Source organism: Conger conger, chromosome 4 (assembly GCF_963514075.1).
Source record: "Conger conger chromosome 4, fConCon1.1, whole genome shotgun sequence".
Taxonomy (NCBI): domain Eukaryota; kingdom Metazoa; phylum Chordata; class Actinopteri; order Anguilliformes; family Congridae; genus Conger; species Conger conger.
The window spans coordinates 52840518-52860076 of NC_083763.1; the positions used below are offsets into that span (position 1 = coordinate 52840518).

The 19559-nt window shown below is 42.4% G+C and overlaps 1 protein-coding gene across 5 annotated transcripts in view; it reads left to right on the plus strand.

The window, feature by feature from the left end:
- Positions 1 to 19559, plus strand: part of LOC133126444 (lethal(3)malignant brain tumor-like protein 4) — an 87756-nt gene that overhangs the window by 53650 nt on the left and 14547 nt on the right. For 2 of the 5 annotated variants that reach the window (XM_061238693.1, XM_061238694.1), the window contains one exon: positions 4046 to 4116. The exons of 1 other annotated variant lie outside the window; for it this stretch is intronic. In XM_061238693.1, the coding sequence (XP_061094677.1) occupies positions 4046 to 4116 (71 nt within the window). Of the gene's footprint in view, positions 1 to 303; positions 2101 to 4045; positions 4117 to 19559 lie in introns of those variants that run through there. 2 more of the 5 variants (XM_061238696.1, XM_061238698.1) reach the window with 2 other exon arrangements.

The window sequence follows — 19559 nt, forward strand, 5'->3', positions numbered from 1 at the left end:
TATCATTGGCAGTGTCCTTTAGCTGGAGGATGCATCCAGGACTGGAATTTGTCCAGTTAGACTGAGACAAGGAGTCCTAAAAATACAGAGAAGAGATCTTGCAGAGCTCTGCCTTTTTATACGGTTTGAAGTATGTTTATAGCAACGACTGAGTTTAAGTCTGTTTATAGCAATTAGCGCGTTGACCTGCACGTGTCTCAGGCCGGCGTCGTGTCAGAAGGCGCGTGCCGTAGCTCGTCGCTGAGAAACCTGGGTAATGTGCCTCAGGGAGGAAGCTTTCGTTTCTGTGTCTTGCCTTCACAGCTTTGCTCCGCACAACACTGTGATGTTTCAGAGGGAAGTGGCAGGCACCCAGCTTTCAGCACCTTCCGGAAGGATGGCTTTATCACAGTTACGCGGGATGTGCTGACACACGGGCCAGACCCCCCGCAGGCCAGCGAACGCTCTCTGGAGTCAAGCGGTCGACCTCGGCAGTTTCCCGCGAACTTGTCTATCGGGTGCAACGCCGCGGGTCGTTTCTAATTAAAGCTGCGTAGAAAATCCTGGGCCCATCATCAGTCGCCTCTTTGGTCTAGTTTGAAATTCTGTTTCGCTTGCAGCTGACTGCCTGTTATAGAATGAGTGTTGTGAGTGACTGTCACCAGAGGAGATATTTTGCAAGTCATTATTTTTCGGATGTAAATGCATCCCTATAGGGGAGTGCTGCGGTTCATTTTGAATGCATATTGTACTTTCTTATGCTCCTTCTGAAATAAGTATGACTGTATTTGACCATTAACCCTATTATTAACCCTATATCAGATCGCAAATGCATGTTTAGAATGTTCTTAATGTTCTTAATGATTACCATTACAATCAGTCCTGGTAATTGAAAAAAACATTGAGTTGAGACAAGAGACAAAAAAGCACTCGAGGGTTAATATTTACAATTTACAATGAAGTGACTGCATGCTGAATCCCTCATCACATAATCAGAAATCAAAATTGTCCATTACAATGACCGCCCTACTGTACATCACTTCATCTCACTGTAAGCACGTTTTGTTAGTAGCATTGAGAGCTTTAGCCATCATTTAAAAGGTTTGTTTTGTAGCTATTGTTGTGTTGTTTCCTGTCATTGGAAATAAACAGAGGAAAAACTATAACCTAAGCATTCTGCTTTGAAAGAAGGATTGTTTTTTCGCAGTGAGATTTACTTCCACCTGAACTGCTATATAATGTCAGCAATTGGCTGTTTTATTTCTGTGTTGATATCATGACTAAATCTATATCAATACAAATTTATATGTATCCACCTGACTCTGTTACTCACCTCTTTATCTCTGTTTATACCATTTCAAGCAATAACTGTTAACATATGGACATAAACACACCTCAGATTGGGAAGTGCTGATATTTGTATTCTAAATCTTTCATAATGCAAGATACTTGGCCAAGGGTGTCTTTAGTCAATAAGAGAGGGCCTTGTACTGTGGGCTTGATTCTGAAAGTAATTCTTTCAGCCTTGTGTGTCTGGTAGACAGGCACTCTCAATAACAAGTGGTAAAGCAATTTTTGACTAGAAAAATAATTTCCAAGCTAAACCCAGTTTCTTTCCACAATGCAGCAGGTGCAGATGGGTTATTTTCTGTTATTTTCAACACACAAAAGCCATTCTTAGCACATAAACATGTTTCTAACACTCAATTTTGTACGTGTCGTACAATGTTCTGTGTTGTGTAGGAGTGAGCAAGGGAGGTGTGGTTTTTTATCAAAGAGGGAGGCTTTCTCAGTGTAAGCTGATGATAAATTTCTCAGAACTAGCTAATGCCGATAATTCTGCTATGTGGAGCTGGAGTCCTCACAGCTCAGAAAATAAAACAAAGCAAATGACATTTCCTGAAAATAACTATCATCAGCTTCATGCCCATGTTTTATGCAAATTATTCTGTTGTTCCTGGGTTCAAATCTACTTTCTACTGAAAATATCTGGGGTCAAGTGAGGTTATGCTGAATTCAACATTCCTTTCAGTGATGTTGAAACAAAAATCACTGAATAACAATATAGCCAGTTGAATAGCTGAATTCTGAAGGTTTTTAACCCTGAAGTGGCTTGATAGGTGTGGTGAAAAGTTGCATTTTCAATAAATATTTCAAGAACAAAATTTGACATAAGCATTTGTACAGGTACCTTGTTTTTCAGTTTATCTAACTTAATTTCAGATTTGCATGAACATACTAATGCCACTGGTAGAGGTTTGATGCCATTTACTGCATGTCCAGTGTTATAATCCCTCCAGCTTTCTGTGTTGCCTTGAAGCAGCTGGACCACCCCTTATCTCCAATCTTCATTACTAATGTTCTTTTGTCACAGGCTGTAAGAAAAGTGTATATACACTGTGTAAAAGAAACCCTGCTTCAGAACTCCGTTTGAAGCATCTTAACACCAAGTGCCTAGCTTTTGTGTTCTCGCGTGGACAGTAGAATTTTCTCAGCGTTGAATCAGCGAGGCGCTGCAGCCCACTGAGTGTGAGATTTGCTCTCTGACCGCGAATATCAGGGCCGCTAAGGCTAAGCTTGGACGTTTTCATTCGTCGCCACAATTCCCTCTCATAAGCTTGCGCTCCAGGTCGAGCATGAAGGCTAAGAGCTGGGATCGTCGGCTGAAAGCGCCATTTTCACTGTCCCCATCCACCCCCACCATTGAGTGTCACACCAACCGCACAAAAAAGGGCTGAAACCACAGTCACTGAACCGTGCCTTCTGACTGAAACACATTTCGCCTGTTGTCTGAACTTGTTAATGTCGTGGTCCTTTTTGGAAAGTCCCTTTTTAAAATGTGGTTACATTTAGAGGAAGATATCACAATGAGATGGCGCTCAACCAAAAACGTCACAAACTTGCTTACTTGCACCTACCTGGGCCAGGAGACATTCCTTTGTGCATGACATTTATTATTATTTTTATTAGTATGTATGAATCACAAAGTTTGGTGCAAGATATTTTGATCCTAGATTTTGTAAGAGAATTGATAAGGGAATTTATGCTATTTTTCATTGTGTACATTAAAGTATTAAACTACTTGCAATATAATATAAGGTATATTTGTAAAATATATTGTATTATTTGGCAAATTCCGATGCATTTACATTGTTAAACTGTGGGTGGGTTGCAGGTCTTTATTTGAACTGTCCAATACAAAGAAATGTAGTGGTAGTTGTGCTGGTAATGATGGTTGTGTGGTGGTAGTGGGAGTGGTTCGTAGGTTGAGAGACCAGTTTTGCTGCCCACTCTGGTCGGTGGTCTCAGTTAGTTAGATGACCCCCCCCCCCCCACTCCCCCACCTGCCATCCCCAGTCCAGCGCCAGCAGGGCTGCTTTCAAGAGTAGTCTGACATTGATGTACCAACCACACAAGGACACCCAGTCAGACCACATCACCCTCTAGCATTTAAAGTTATGCAGCTCTAGCATTAAAAGTTAAAAGTTGGGCAGTCCTGTCCCCCCTGGTTTAATGTCACGATTCCATGCCTCAGTAAACGTGTGAGGCTTGTCCGTGCCAGCCAGTCTTCTGTCTACACACTGTCTCTACGAGATCGGGGGGGGGGGAGCGGGCTTGTCGCCCAAAGGGAAGGTGCACACCATGCACCGTGTCGTCTTAGCCCGACCAGCCAGTCCGTCACCACCGGGTGGTTTTGGGTGTGAGCTCAGGTCAGATCTGCATACGTGTGCATGCGTGTGTATGCGTTTGTGTGAGTGTGTTTGCCTGTGGCTCACTTTCCCAACTGAACTGTTCCAGTAAAACACCATCTGTGTAAATAGCTAACAGGTTGCACGTACAGTGTTTAGAGCGTGTTGACACAGACCTGAGCTAAGTAAATGGTAAGGGTCATGGTAAAGGTTGCCATTTCGTCAGTGCATTGTCAACCTCCCTCTTGTGTACTTGCTGCTTACTCTGATTCTTGCTGCTATAGTGAATTAGTTCCACTTGACAAGATAATCACCCTCAATGCATCTCTCTCTCTCGCTCTCCCTCCCTCCCTCCCTCTCTCTTTTTCTTCGCATAGGCTTTCTCAAACGAAGTATCTAAAAATCAAAGAAGAGGAGGAGGAGATTGATCTACACAGTGTCCTTAGAGGTAACACATTTTACACATTTCCAATTCACGATTTCAAAATATTGCTTTTTTAAAATAAATGTTTTACTATTTTACTGATCTGTTTTTGTGACAGAACCCATTAAACATGGTCAGAAAACTCACAGCAATGAGTCTTTTTCAAAGGTTAGAGAACACATTTGAAGGGATCTATTCCTCCATGCTGAACTTTTCAGAATCATTGATATCTTGAGTCGGACCCATTTCTGTGTGGATTTTGATGTTTGATGTTTTGATGTTTGGAGTCATTGAACGGCTAGACAATCTTATGACCAAGTCTCAGCTTCCAAGCAGAGACAACCAGATCTGCAAAAAGTCCTGGTGCTTTGCTGAATTCATTATGCCATTAAATAGTGCCCCCTGGACCACTGGCAGCAAAATATCTCAAAAACATCAATCACCCACCTCGATATTTGACAGTGGATATGATGAGGTGCTTCTCCTTGTATACATTCCTTTTTTGCCACAAACATGTTGATGGTGTGTATGGCCAAAACATTCAATTTTGGTCTCATCTGACCATAGCCCATTTTTCCAGTCATAATTCGAATGAGGTTTGGCAAACTCCACATGATTGGTTTTGTTCATTGTGCTCAGTAGGGGCTGTCTTTGTGCCGTCCTTCGAAGGAGTTTGTTGGTATGGCGTTGCCATTTTATGGTTCCTTTTGAGACTTGGTGAGAGATCCAACCAATCTCTTTATTCTTATAGTGTATTCCTTGGGTTTTTGCACCCATTACCAGACTTCTGAAGGTCAGTTAGCATCTGTCTCTTCTGAATTGACAGTTCAGTACTTTTCCCATGCTGATGGATGACAAAGGGATTTTGCATGCTTGTTACCTGATTTTTATACTCTAGTGAAACAAGGAGTGATGGAATTACACCTATGATTTTCTGAAAAAATGAGAGGAAATTTATTGAAAAAGTATAGTTTTCCCATATGTTTTAACATAACATATAGATTATTATCTCTATTGTTTATTGCCTTTTTTCATTTTTATTAAGGGTGCCAATAATTCTGGGGCTGACTATTTAACAAACTGAGAAAAGGAGCTGAAAAACCATGCTCACTCAAAGGATTTAGTTGACATTAAATACCTTTTGGATATTAATCCTTTGTAGCTGCTTTACAGGAAGGATTTCTTGTGACATGAGGCATTATTTCAGGTTAAATCTTTTCTTCAACTTCTGACATACGTTTTCAGAAATTTCCAGTATAAGCTGCTACGGTGCAGTGGATAGGTGTTGAGGACCCTTCTGAGTCATTTTATGGTTCAGGACCATGCAAGAGGCCCTGTTAGAATCACTGCCGACCATCCCAGATACTTAAATTTAATGGCCTGTGAAGCTTGGGGCCGTATAGTTGTTTTAGCACACAAACTGACTTCTGTTTTGCACCCAGTGGTGAGCTATCAAACCGGGGACACACACAGGGCTTACTGCACCCTCTGACCTCTTAGATCTGTGCTTATATCAACAAGAAAGGAACATCTAAATTTGATAGAATAAAAATGTTGCTTAGTAAAATAAAATGGCAGTTTTTAAATATAAGGCTATTTAATACGGCCATTAATGATAAAGGATTTTAATCTGTTGCTTTGAATTTAAAGCAGGTTAATAATAGTTTTCCTTTGAGGAAATTACAGGCTACGAACCACTGTTAAAGATGCAGTACCTCTGCCAAACGCTTCACCCCAGTTGTCTTATCTTGAGTTGCCCGAGGTTAATGAATCACCTCCCTGGGATTTAGGAAGGAACTCTTGCGATAAATTGATTAATCTGTTCTAAGCTCATCACAGATGCCTGTTCTGCTCATCGTAGACGAGTGAAAACTGCAGAACACATCACGTGTTGCCTGTTTCTCTGAAAAAAAAAAAAAAAAAACATTTCTGGCATTATTTTTCTCTCCACTGGAATAAATATTTGCGGCTGTGATTGCATCTGCATTCATAGTGGGAACCTAAACAATTGTTATGAATCACTGATTGTTTCCATGGAGACTAAGGCCTCAAGCTCATATTAATTTTACAGGAAGCGGAAGATTCGAAGCCCTTCTCGGTTCTGTTACTGTCAGTTGGAGCCGGATGCCTTTGTTTACATGATTTTTCTGGCAAGAAATACGACATCTCAAAAGAGCCCCTTTGCATATCCTTTTTGACCAAACGCATTTGTTAGCGGCTCATCCAAGTGAAAAACTAATTTTAGCTCCGTGCCCGCAACAGCGTCCCCGGCCCTCTGGGATGATAAGAGGAGGTGAAAGAGAGCGAGGTGTGGTGACAGAACATATTACTTCCACCGCCAGGCCAGCCAGCCGCGCCGACTGTGACCGTCTGCCGTCTCCCGACCACTTTCCAACGCGTGCGGCTTCTTTCAGACGTCCAAACTGCCGTTCTGGTTTTGTCATCGGTCACGTGGCTTGTTTTTGAAGGGTTTGGCAGGTTTATAATATTTGTTAGTTATACATTCAAAACTGTATGTGGTTATTTGTTAATGAAATGAGGAGTGGGTGCTGGTTTCCGTAGATCCAATGCGTATCGTGAGCAGTGAAGCCTTGGTGTTTTCACCATAACGGTTTGACGCAGTCGAATCCTCTATGGAGTTTCACAGGTCAAGGGCTCGTTGTGTGGGACTGTCGACAGCAGCACTGTTGCCTTCCGCAGAAAACATTTCTATAACCCCCTTCACTTTCTCAGTGTTCGCGTTTCTCTTTATCAGATGTATGAAAGCAACAGCTTTCCATTGAGGGTTGTATCTCCTCCCAAGCAAGGCTTTGTAACAGGCATTTTAATTTCACTGTAGAAATCCCTGCCTTCTCAGTTTGACAAATTTAGCACCGTGGCAGGCGTGAACCAGGTGACAAACGCTGAGTGAATTTTCGAGTGCGTGGGGAGCGAGGAGACCGATACCACAGATAAGGCAGCAAATATATTGCCTCCCTGCGGGCAAGTGAGGGCAAGTGAGGGCAGTTTGAAGACAGGGGAGGGCACGGCTTAGACAAGGGACAGATCCTAGCAGGTACAGAGCTGTCAATCACTCAGTTTGCACAAACACACTGGGGCAGGTGCCTAATTTATTTTATTCAAAAAATTAAATGTGTTTTCAGCTTGTTAAAAAGTTTTAAACTTAACTTCAGTCCTCGCAATCTGTTTTTCCCTCGTCGTGAAATCATTTTACGCAGCCCTGAAATTATAGAAATTCCAAAAGCGTTTTTGAAATTGCCCTTTCGGAATGACAGGTCAAACAGTCTTTTTAAAATTCATCGGAGCGGATACTTTAAAGACGAGAAACAGATCAACAGCTCCTCAACATGTTTCTCATTGGTTAAAGGCTAATCCACGTATCTAAAGCGACATGGCTCAGGCAGTAAGAGCAGTCGTCTGGCAGTCGGAGGGTTGCTGGTTCGATCCCCCGCCCGGGCTGTGTCCCTGAGCAAGACACCTAACCCAAAATGCTCCTTACGAGCTGGTCGGGGCCTTGCATGGCAGCCAATCGCCGTCGGTGTGTGAGTGTGTGTATGAATGGGTGAATGAGAAGCATCAATTGTACAGCGCTTTGGATGAAGGCGCTATGTAAAAAATGCCAACAATTTAAAGCTTTATTTCTGGTGCCTGAAATCTGCACCAAGTTCATATCAATATTGACACAATTATGGAATATAAAACAACAGGAGAAAAGGACTGAGATCCTGAACATTTTGATTTGAGCTCATTTTCCTGAAGACAGCAATGATCTTCTCTATTTTTGTGAAAAGATGTCTACAGATGTTAACAAATCAATGTGATTGCTGATATCAGCAGGGATCTTGGCAGTATTGACTTTTTGCTTTCATGTAGTCTCATAGGAGGTGGCAAACCGTCGAAAAAGCTTATGTTCTGAATCCAACCGTTTTTCTCCTTCTTTCAACCACCCACAATAAGGCATAGCACCGTTATCACTCGCACAATTTCATTAATATTTATATATTCATTAATCCCTAGTCTGTCGTTTGCTAGTCTGTTGTAGACTCACTGCTTCACATAGAATCCCCAGGAACATGGCACACCTCTCTCTCCCCTCGCTGTGGAAACAGATGGTCACTGGTAGAACCTGGCAGGAGTGAAGGGCATTGCAGACAATAATTGTAATATCAGAAATCCATCTGGCCTTTGCAACTCACACACTGGGATGTGGTGGCCCGGTCACCACGCTGGCATGATACATGAGTTGTTCTGAGCAGCTCGACAAGCAGTCAGGAACCACTTTCAAATAGATGAAATGCACAGTGGACTTTCCATCCGTCTACTCAAATGGCAGTTACTGGCGTGCAAGTGGACATTATTCGGTGTTATGGACATAAGGATGGAAAGGCTTATGTTAAACCAATTAATGGCCAATTGCCCAATAGCATATTAATGGCCAATTGGCTTCTCTCGGGCTGTGGCGGTAATTATTCTCTTTATAATCTGTCTGTTGCCATAGCACCTGAGGGGAGCTTGGTTGCCAGCCAGCCGGTGTAACTAGGGTGACACCACAACACTCACCTTTCAGAGTAGGTTAGCACACTTTCATTCTGTTGTTTCAGGGGCTTGCCTGTACCACCTCTTACCGTTGCACGCCTGACGCCTCCTTGTCACACCTGCACTCCTCGGTCACGACTGCTTGTCTGTTCTGGCTCCACGGTGGTGGGGACGTCAGAACAGCAGAGTCTTTGTCCGCCTTCAAGCGCAATCTTTTCAGGCTGCACCTTTCCCTCCCTACCTCAGTGTAATAATTAGCCGTGTATGCTATTTGTATGCTATAGTATGTAATGATCGCCCTTGTGTTTTAATATGTTGCTATTTGTGGTGTTCTAGCTGCCAACTGTGGTATTGCTACTTGGACAGGTATCAGATTATTCTACAAAGGTTCAGGTTTTTATCTGCAGTATGCGATCACCCTAGCACTCGAGCACCGTACCTCCATCTAGGGTTTTCAGTGCACTTGTCTGTGGTTATGATTTGTACTTTATTGTCTGGATAAGAGCATCTTCGAAATGACTATAATGTAATGTAATGTACTAGGTGTGTCTTTTCCAGGCCTTTGTGCCAATACATATATGGTGGCTATTTCACTGGGCACAAGGATGCAATGTGCGTCAGTTTTGAAACAGAGAACTGTGGAATGCAACGGATGTTGTGAAACAGTTGGCTGCTTCTCAAGAGTCTACAGTAGCTGTGGAAAACTTGACAGAATTGGAGATACTTACTGTATGCTTGTGTTTTGGGCCCTGAATGGGGCAAACTAATTGATGACTAGAAAGTGGATCAAGTGGACAGAAAATTGACATCATTTTTATCCCTTGGATTTGTATCCCTTTTCTGAATTAAAAAAAACTGAGAGCAACCCAGTGGCAGCTATTTTTAAGCTACTGTAGGGTGTGTGCATGTGTGTATGAGTATATCCACGCATATATATTGTATAATATTGTTTAACAAATAGGGGATCGAGCTCTTCAAGCCTTAGAGGCAATTAGGACTAATTTTCCACCATTTCGCCATTTTAATTGTTGGATGTTGTGTGCACTAAGTGTGAAATATTCAGTAATGAAATGCAACAGTACCCATCCATCCATTATCTTAACCCACTTATCCTGAACAGGGTCGCAGGGGGGCTGGAGCCTATCCCAGCATACATTGGGCGAACAGTACCGACATATCAAATTAAACTGGTACAAATATGTAGCAGTCATGATGCACACAAAATATTTTGTGTATTTTGTTAAAAGGAAACTACTCCACCAGAAGGAGGGCATCTGAAAACATTCCGAAGAACAGAAAGTCTGAACGTTAATTACATGGGACTGGATTATAATGAAGGAGACTTGCTGGCGAAAGCAATCTTTTCAGGCGCTGTTCCGGCTCTGGCTAAGAGAGCATGATAAATTGGGAAATTGGAACACAACAGGAGAAAAAAAAGTAATTTATTTGAAATTGGAGGCAATGTACTTGAATCCTTCCTTGGCTGTACGCTGTAATTCTCAGTGCACAGTTGCTGTAGTCCTCCAGAGTCATTCCCCAGGTTGTATTTGTGAAGCACCGCAGCATTATTCCCTGGTTCAAATCCCTCTCAACATTTGCTACAGTTACTAGGAGGGCAAGGGGTTGTTCATAAACCTCTTCACGTAATGAAGGATGTCAACGTGACGACGGATTCCCCTCCTGATTGCGTTGGCATTATCCCATCTCCTAAAAGCTTTGCGAATTTGCCCTCTTGTTTCAGAGACTGTTTTTCTTTGAGCACTGTGTGTGTGAGTGTGTGTGTGTGTACCTGCATGCATTTGAATGTGTTCACTCTGCTCATGCAGGTGCCCTCACACTGCAGGGAAGGTTATGTCAGTGTCAGAAGCAGCAGTCCTCACTGTGAGGAAGTTTACAGCAAGGGTCGGTTCACCCTTCCTCTCAGAGGACTTATTTAAGGGACGATTGCATTGTGACCCCTTGTTCCTTGAATGTTGCTCAAAAAGCCCTGTTTCTCCTACCTCCATTCTCTGGGGCCCCGGGCACACCCAATCCCCAACTCAGCTCATGTAGCTAAAACACTCCCTAGGGCACCCCCCAGTCCTCAGCACAATTCATCAAGCTAAAACGCTCCCTAGGTCGTATAGTAACACTTGGGGCCAAGCCATTGGAGGATCTCATCTCATAGTAGTCAAGACGACCTCTGTGCCAATAGCTTAGAATAATTCTCTTTTATTTACAGTGAGCTTGGTGATAATACTCTGAAGTCCCGTGGCTGTAAGATGTCTTCAATGCTCCTGACTACTTTTCGCACAATGCAAAGTACAGTATGTATCAAAATGTATCAAGCATTTTGTTGATTAATAATTCCAGAAAAATATTTGAAATTGCAGCGTTGATAGTTCACGAAGACGACTTCATTTGAAGCCCATTATTATTGTCGCTGAAATGTTGAAGTTCAAATGTAGTGTAATCACTGGCATTGGGATGTAATGTTCTTCATCTTTTATTGAATTGGAAGTTGCTATGACAACCCTGAGCTGTCACTTCCTGTAACGATGATAGTCCATTGCATTGAAGCTTTCACAGGCCATTCTTTACATCTCATGCCTATTTAAGAGGCATATGAATCACAGCGACACTTGCCAATTTGTTCATCATTTGTGGAATTTCCTTGAAGTATCTTAAGATATTAATTTTGTGTGCGGTGGCAATGGCAGAGAATACATATGAAATATGGCATCTTCTGAATTTTCCGTACTGATAAAATAATCCAAATGCTACATTCAGTTCACCGCAGTGTTCAGTTATGTCAGGCCGTTTTTTATGCTTCATATAGTTTGGCACATGCCTCCGTTCTGAAAGAGATAGAGAGGGAGAGGGAGAGGGAGATTCTGTCTGGCCCAGCTCCCAGCATCAAAGCCTTGATGCTAAGATTGTGATCCCTACCCGGCCATAGGAATACATTATGCTAATCTGTACTGTGGAGTTTTCAGATGAAAAGCCACCTTGTTGCACAGAGACTCAATGAAAGGATCATTGTCAGGAGCTTGTTTGCAGTTCCCTCTACTTAAATCAAGCTTGACTCTCCGACTTTTTTTGTGGAGTGTGTACAGAGTACTCCTTTAAATAACAATATTGGACAGAGATTGTGGTATACACTTTCAGTCTTTCCCTAAAATGGCAGTATTGGAATTTTGATTAACTCTCAAAACAGGATCTTTACCAATCAAATAGTTACAGATGCTTGTTTCCTTTCATTTTTACTTTGATAAACAATAATGATAAACATATTCATCTGATTGTGGATTATGAAATAATCTGTCATGTGCTTTCAGTGAATTTGTAGTGGACAGCAGATTGGCCTGAAACCACTGTGTAATTAACAGGCTACAATAGGCTTTAACCGAAAGCAGACCACTGACTTTTGAAAATGACCTTGACAGTGATGCTGCATGTTTAACTGTCCTGATCTGCACCCTTTGCGTGTTCTCAAGAAAGTAATGAGAGGAATAATTTTACAGTTTTTTGCAATCTACTGAACTGAAAGAATGCAGCATAGATAGATTAAGTGTTACGGTGTATTGATCGTTATTGGTCAATCTGTAAAGGGACGTTGAGTGCCTTAGATCATACATCGCTTTCTAGTTTTCACTGAGTGTATATTCAACACATTTCAAAATCTGTCATTTTGTTTCACCAGTATATACACATTTGTTCAAATCAAACTGTTCAAGTAGTTTACGTGAAGAGTTTTATGAACTTAAATGCACTGTTGACAGCGTTGATGCAGAAGATATGTTCACAGCATTAAGACCAGATTAACAATTCAGATCGGGCCAGGATAAGAAGCTCTTCAGGCTTTGATTGAGATCAGTCCCACTTTGCTCCCCATTAGATGTTTCAAAAAGATTTTCCATTTCCATCCTGTACCGTGTACAAGATGTTCCTCCACGGCCGCTGAATATGAAAGGATGACGCAAATTAAGCCGAAGCTTTATTACCGCAAGCCGTTTCCTGTGGATCTCAGAGGCCGTTGGTGGAATAAACATCGTCCCGGGTCCTTATGGGGTTTGATTGGCCGCTCAAGCGCCCGTCTCATTAGAATTACAATGCATCAGCGAACCGCGTCCGTCACAGTTGCTTTCCCTGTTAATCTGGTTCTGTTTTTTTTGTTCTCTCGCTCTCTCTCATTGCATTTGAGAAGGAAGTGACTTAGCATTGCACCTCCAGAGAACATACAGTGAAGTCGCAGAGAGCACTTGGAAGTAATGGGTATTTCCCAGCAGCTGAACCAAAGGCCGGTGGCAGCAGGCCAGTGACACTTACTGTAAGACTTTGGACAATGGCCTCGGGCATCTCAGATGGCTGAGTCAGTGCAAAAACATGGCGAGCTGATAGAGGAGCAGCATAATATCAGGAAACGAGCACCGCGCGTTCGAAAAGAGAATATGTTTGTTTCAATGTGTTGCAGTGAGAGGGAATTAGCAGTGCTGTTGATGTACTGCATCATACTCAGTGTCTGAACTTGTATAGGCATCATAACAGGCAGCATACACTGCAGCCCTTAAGTATTTTCACAGTGGTACAATTTCTGTTATTTTGGTTCTGTGCTCCTGACTAATCATAAATGGCGGGGAAGCCAGCTGTCCAATTACTTTTGGTCCCCAAAAATGGGTGTCTGTACAAAAAGGGATGCAATTTCTTTATTATTCACTTTATTATTCATTGTTTCGTTTCAAATCCAATGTGCTGGTATGCAACACCAAAAGAGCCAAAACAGCAGAAATTGTACCACTTTCCAAATATTTACAGACTGCATTGTAAATATCATTATTCCTGATCTGCTTCATCTGGGTGACAAATGAAGGAAATTAATTGCAAATATTGGCAGTTTGGCATCCAAAGGGGAAAAGTGCGGGCACTGAGTGGTTTTGATGAATTCTTGCTATCACAGTGCCTGAATTTGAGTAACATTAACAAATCACTCACGATGCACTACATCAGAGGATGTAATTTTGTAATGCACCAACCGATTGCATTCTCGAGCTAGGGCTATCGCTCACCAAGCTCATCAATCTGTCACGTGTACAGATACCGTCTTTAAGCATGCTAGGATGCCCCTGGCACAAAACTGGCAAGCCTTTCTTTTCTCTGCGCATAATTGGTTTTGCGACTTTGTTATCTTCCCTTGGTCGGAGTTCCGGGAGGTTCTTCCATCCACATTTCCCACCGTTGTCTGATTGAGGGGACCGCCACACGGGTGTCTGTCGAGGTCCGACCCTCGACTCCATTACTGCCAGCCTCTTATGAGGCGAGTGGGTAAGGAGTATCAGAAGTGGCAGCTCTGATTACATGGAATTAATTGGGCTGAGCTTGAGAGTTGTGCCACGGCTGATGATTACACAACAGCCACTTCAAATCCACTGAGGTCCAGCCCAAATCGGCAAGGGAGACAAAATGCTGATTGAAGATATTTGGTGGTTAATAGCATATTGGTCAATGTGAGAATGAGCAGATTATCTTCTTTTAGCATTCACAATTTGCTAAGTCTTTTGTTCCGGATAGATCTTCTTTCCAGTAAAATCTATTTGTCTTATTTATTTTGTCCATGCTTTATGATTAAAAATGTTTGTGTGCCAATATCGGTCTGCCAAAAAGAGTTCTTGGTTTAATACATAAATAGTACAGTGTGTCAACTGCTGATGATGACCTTTGATGTCATATTATGGGGACCCTACGATCACTGGCCTTTTCCCAATAAAGAGGTGTAGCTCCATGCTCAGTTTTTTTACAATGTATTGTGTCCTGTAGAATTTGTAAATTGAATTGCCCCAATATATATAAATGCTTGTTATGTGGGACATTGTAACATCACTCTGTCCTTATTTGTCATAGTTAGAGGTCTTGATAATTTATGCAATTTGGCTTCTGAATTTCAAAAGCTACCCTTTCCATGGAACGGCAGCTTTTTCTTTCCTGTAAAAAGCTGATGGTTTTGTTTGTTTAACTGAATAATTAATTGCCTTTTCAGTCTGGCTTTGAATTGACAAAGACATGAAAAGACATCACCCAGGGGGCTGTCACAGGAGTCTACCTTAGTAATGGGACTGGGGAGACTCTTCAAAGCTAACTGAACTTTGGGGCTTTATTTTATTCTCTACTGTTTTGTAAAAATGTTTGTCGTTTTCCTCTGCCAACCGTATCAGGTGATCGATTCAGGTCTTCTGCCTTTTAAAGTGTTTGATGTTTCTTCATGTATAAAAGGTTTTACATGCTCTAATTTTGATTTGCATTAGCTTTCCTTTGTGCTGTGAAGCTCAGTTCTTGCACCTGTACCTGAGGCTGCGGGGTGCCGGTAAAAAGTGCTCCGCTTTTACACGGAACCGCTCAGCAGCTTGTCATTTTCTGGAAAGACTCTTAGACCAAGGAAATATCAATCGTGTGTTTTATTCAAAACGTGAAGTACAATATGAACAGATGCGCCTTGTGCAGCTTGAATTTGAAATGATGCATAGCCGTTATAAGTACAGGGCAAAGCAAGAATAAGTAAAATATTTCAAGATATAAATTCAGTGTGTTTGTATCTGTAAATCCCCAATGTAGCTCAAATAAGATGCATACAATTTACCTATGGGTAGGACAGTACCTTATGTTGTACCCATGGCTAGCTGTTTTCCAGCTTCCCTAATTTGTCCAATTTTAATTAGGATGATGCATAAATGGATAAGCAATGCGAAACTGATCGTAATCTTGAACATTCTTAATTTTCTCTGTACAAGCGTAATTAGTGAAAACAAGACTCATTGAGATTTGAGATTAGATGCAGATTTTTTTCCCCTAATCAGTGTCATCTCCTTATTCTCTAAGGCTTGTCATTGTGTCCTAAAAAACACAACATGCAAAAGTGTTTTCACGGCCAGTCGCCCTCTAAGGTAAAGAATCTCTTGCCATGCAATTAAGCGAAACACCCAAGGCTCGACAGGAGTTTCATTGCATACTGCCTGAGTAATATATACATGGCAAGCATTTTCAAATTGAGTCACGCACTGATATGACCTTCAGCTAATGGTTTTGATAAGGGAAAAAGTAATTGTCTCTATGAGTGTGTGTCATAGAGAACGAATGCTTGGTGGAACTGCACAGCACAGCCCCGTGTTATCAACGTCATGTCTTTGTAAGATAGACTGGACAGGAAGATGTATCCGCAGTGTCGCTGAGCTGGTGGCTTGGGCTTCTGCTGTCTGTGCTCTTCAAATGTGCTCACGTCAGTTTTCCTGTTTCTGCCTGCTGCGCTGTTCTTAAATCCTGCTTTTTGGAACATATCAAAGCCCAGCAACGTGAGGTCATTTTCAGAGTGTTGTTTGTTTTGTCATTAAGACCGCTTTCTCTCATAAGATGACCTCTGGCGGGGTGCTGGTGAAGTATAATGGAGCCCCATTAGGCATTGTCAACTGCTCTCTGCTGTTCTGGCTGGAGGCCTTGCCCACATTCTCTCCCACCAGGCACCCCAGAGACACTATTGGATTGCTGTCAAGCTGTCTGCGCGGAGCCCATACATCAAACCTTTTTAGCCATATCTGCGTTGGGAATTGAGCCTTGCCTCAATTTAAATAATACACGATTCCTGTAGAAGCCACTTCTGGAAGTCATGTGGAAGTCATATAGGAATTTTAAGTGATAAAGCTCACCCCCTGTTATTATGGCAGGCTGGGCCACAGGTACAGTATGTGCAGCCAATACTTATTTTTGCTTCCTCTGAATTTTTAAGTTTTTCTATTTTTTATTGACGTGGGGTTATTGATTCTTTCTGTACTGAAGTGAACACTGCATCACTGCTCTTTCGCTTGCTTTCAGTTTTACCACTGCGGTGTTATCTGTTTCTGTTTTTCAGGCCTGTTTATTAATGGTGCTAACACAAGCAAAAGCCCCACATTCAAACTGCTTAACTTAATTGTGATACATTTTTGCTGTCATTATGCACGATGGCCATCTGAAATCACTGTTATCGATTTGCTTAGGCAGCATGTTTCCTTGGCCAGGATGGCTGTAGATGCACCTTTTGTGCATTGTTGTTTTCGCTGTGACTGTTTAGACCAAGCAGGCTGAGAGCATGTAGCTCTGAGACAGGTAGCGACATAACAGCACCTAGCTGAGGGTAGCTTGTAAAAAAAGAATAGTAAATAAACACTGCAAAAAGTCACTGAAAAACCCCCAAGCTTTTTTGTGTTTTTCATATCATCCTGCCGCTTTCCATTTGTGTTTCATGCGGATTCAAGTAGAAGATATGCAGATTTTATGGTCTAACTGAAATTTTTTCAAGCTTGTTGTCATGATGTTTGTTTTTGCTTAATTATCGGATGCTGAATGTTATCACAGAGCGATAACCAGGGCCAAGGGTGTGAGAGAATTAGACTCTTTGTGGGCATTTTAGATACTAAATCCAGGAAGAGAATGCATGGGGGCCTTTAATACTTTTAAAGCTAAGACTCAATATTATTTGCTAATCATAAGTTATTTTTCCCATCACAAAAACTGGCCAGGTTTTGGAACTTTGCATATGCTCGCCCAACCGCGGGCCAATAACGCACATGCATACTAATTAATTATTATTCTTTCTTTTTTTTACAGTCCATTCTAGTTGAAAACACAGGCATTTCTTCAGTTCAGAACATGCTAAAACTGACTGTTTGTCTTTTCAAGAACGCCCACAGTACGTACGCGCTCAGCGCACTGGCTTATCATACAGCATCCGTGCTATCGATCGCTCTCAAGTCCTCCCCCCTCCCTATAACGATAGCGTGTGAAAGAGTGCACGTGGCCAAACTATAACTGCTGTTTCGTCTCCTCACTCCACTGCGTCAGTGGTACATGAGACTAAAATGCCTGGACTTAAACTCCAGCTGTACTCAATACTGAAAACCAGTTCATCACTACGCTGAAGCCAGCAACATCAATCCCCAACGTCATTTGCTCTACAGTAAATCTAGAATAGTGGAAAGGGGTTTGGAGAGGACAGGTAACAGACTGTATACAGTATTTATGCACATGGTAAATTATACCAACTGCTATCTACACTGTGGGTTGTTGAATATTCATGAACAGATTTCAATAGCTGGCTGAGTTATACCCCTCTGTTTCTAACAGGGAAAAAATGTATGCAGGTATAAATTGTATTGATATTTTAATCTGACAGAAAAGGGACATGAAAATGCACCCTGATTACTGTATCTCTTTTACAACAACGTTTTTCATGTTACTCCGTAGATGTTTTTGTCTTAGTTGCTCATTCATAATCACGTTGTTTTATTAATATTTAAAAGAGGAACAAGAGGAGAGCAGTCACAGATGTGAAGGCTTTATGTTTATTTCTTTTCGTCCTGGGGCCCTGTCTTATGCACATTTAATATTGTTGCATCACGCGCTGTTCTTTATTTCCTCACCACGGCCTGCCATTCTTTGTGGAGGGTGATTGGAGCCTGCGCAGGGAATTACGGTGGAGAGGCCTGAAGATTGATTTTGCTCGAATAGCGCGGTCCAGGCCATTTCCTTTTCTTATGACCGCTGTGCTGACAAACTGAGCAGATTTGGGAAGAGGGAAAGGCGGGCAGGGTTCACAGATAACCCGCAGAAACCGGTGCATTGTGGGGATGCAATTAAGTTGCAGGCCGTCTCCCTTTTTTTTCCCAGGTAGAGTGTACAAACACGTGCCTTTACAGCTCTTTCTGCGCAGCGCTAGACCATGGATTTGAATATATTTGAGTATATTTTTTGGCTCTTTCCAAAAATATGAACTCTATTCGTTACTGCCGTATTTCCTTTCGTGTAATTCATCATTGTTGTCGTGAGGGGCTCTGTGGTGCTGTGTGATACAATTACACCCCCACATTGCTTTAAATGGCACAATTTAATCTTAAAAGCACAATTCACTGGAGAGGGCTCAGAGAGTGGAGAGAAGCACTAGCTCAGTCTTAAGCCACCTAACTGTGCTGTATAGATAATTCATGGGCATGGATAGTCTCAGTGCCACGTTCGTACTTAGCTTTGATCTTGTCTCAACAGAGTCAGTTAATATGAATGCGCAGTGTGTCATTTTGTGATGGTCAGGTGTATTTAAAAAAAATTGTAGGGCTAATTTGGCACTGGCCCAGGATATTAAGGTGCCCGCATACAGGAACGGAGTCGGGTAATCCTGTTAACGATCTCCGTGATGTTGTGAGCGTGTTGTCAGAATTTACAACCATGAACATCAACCGTAAACTTCGCTATTGCCATAAGTCATCTCTGCCATGCATCACATACGGTTAGTTAATCTGTTAAAATGGATGCCGCAGAACATATCGCCTGCTGGAATGTAAACGGTTAAATAGCGCTACTTGCATAGCCCTTCTTTCAGCGGATCATTTACAGTAAATTGCTCCATTGTTTTATTCCGCTCATTACGCTTAATTACACCATAATTGCGCACAATGACGTTTGAAGTATCATAGAAGGACGGGGAGTGCGGAGTCGTGTTGGTGTTGGTAGCTGTCGAGACGCTCACATCACTCACTGGAAGCCGAGGAGGGAGGGCGCCGGTAGCGGCTTGGTGTGTTGGGCTCGCCAGGGGAGCGTGAAAGCACAAAGATAGCGTAGTGGCAGCAGCCTGCTCTGACTGACAGCGTCCCCGGCCCACCGAGGGGAGTAGGGCACACGGTGAGGAACTGCTGTAGGGCTCTGTCGAGTTTTCAAGACCAGCATGCAGGAAAATATTTTAGCATTCGTTTAGTGCAGCTATCATCAAATCTGGACCTCGAATCCACAACTGCCCCGGTTAGCTGAATGGTTAGGGCTACTGATTGGCCAGACTGCCTCCCAGGTAAAGGGCGGGTGGAAAACTAGCAGTTCTTGGACCATGTGGACTGTGATTGGATGATCCCTGGCTTAGTGTTTCATCTCAGTAGTTTATCAGC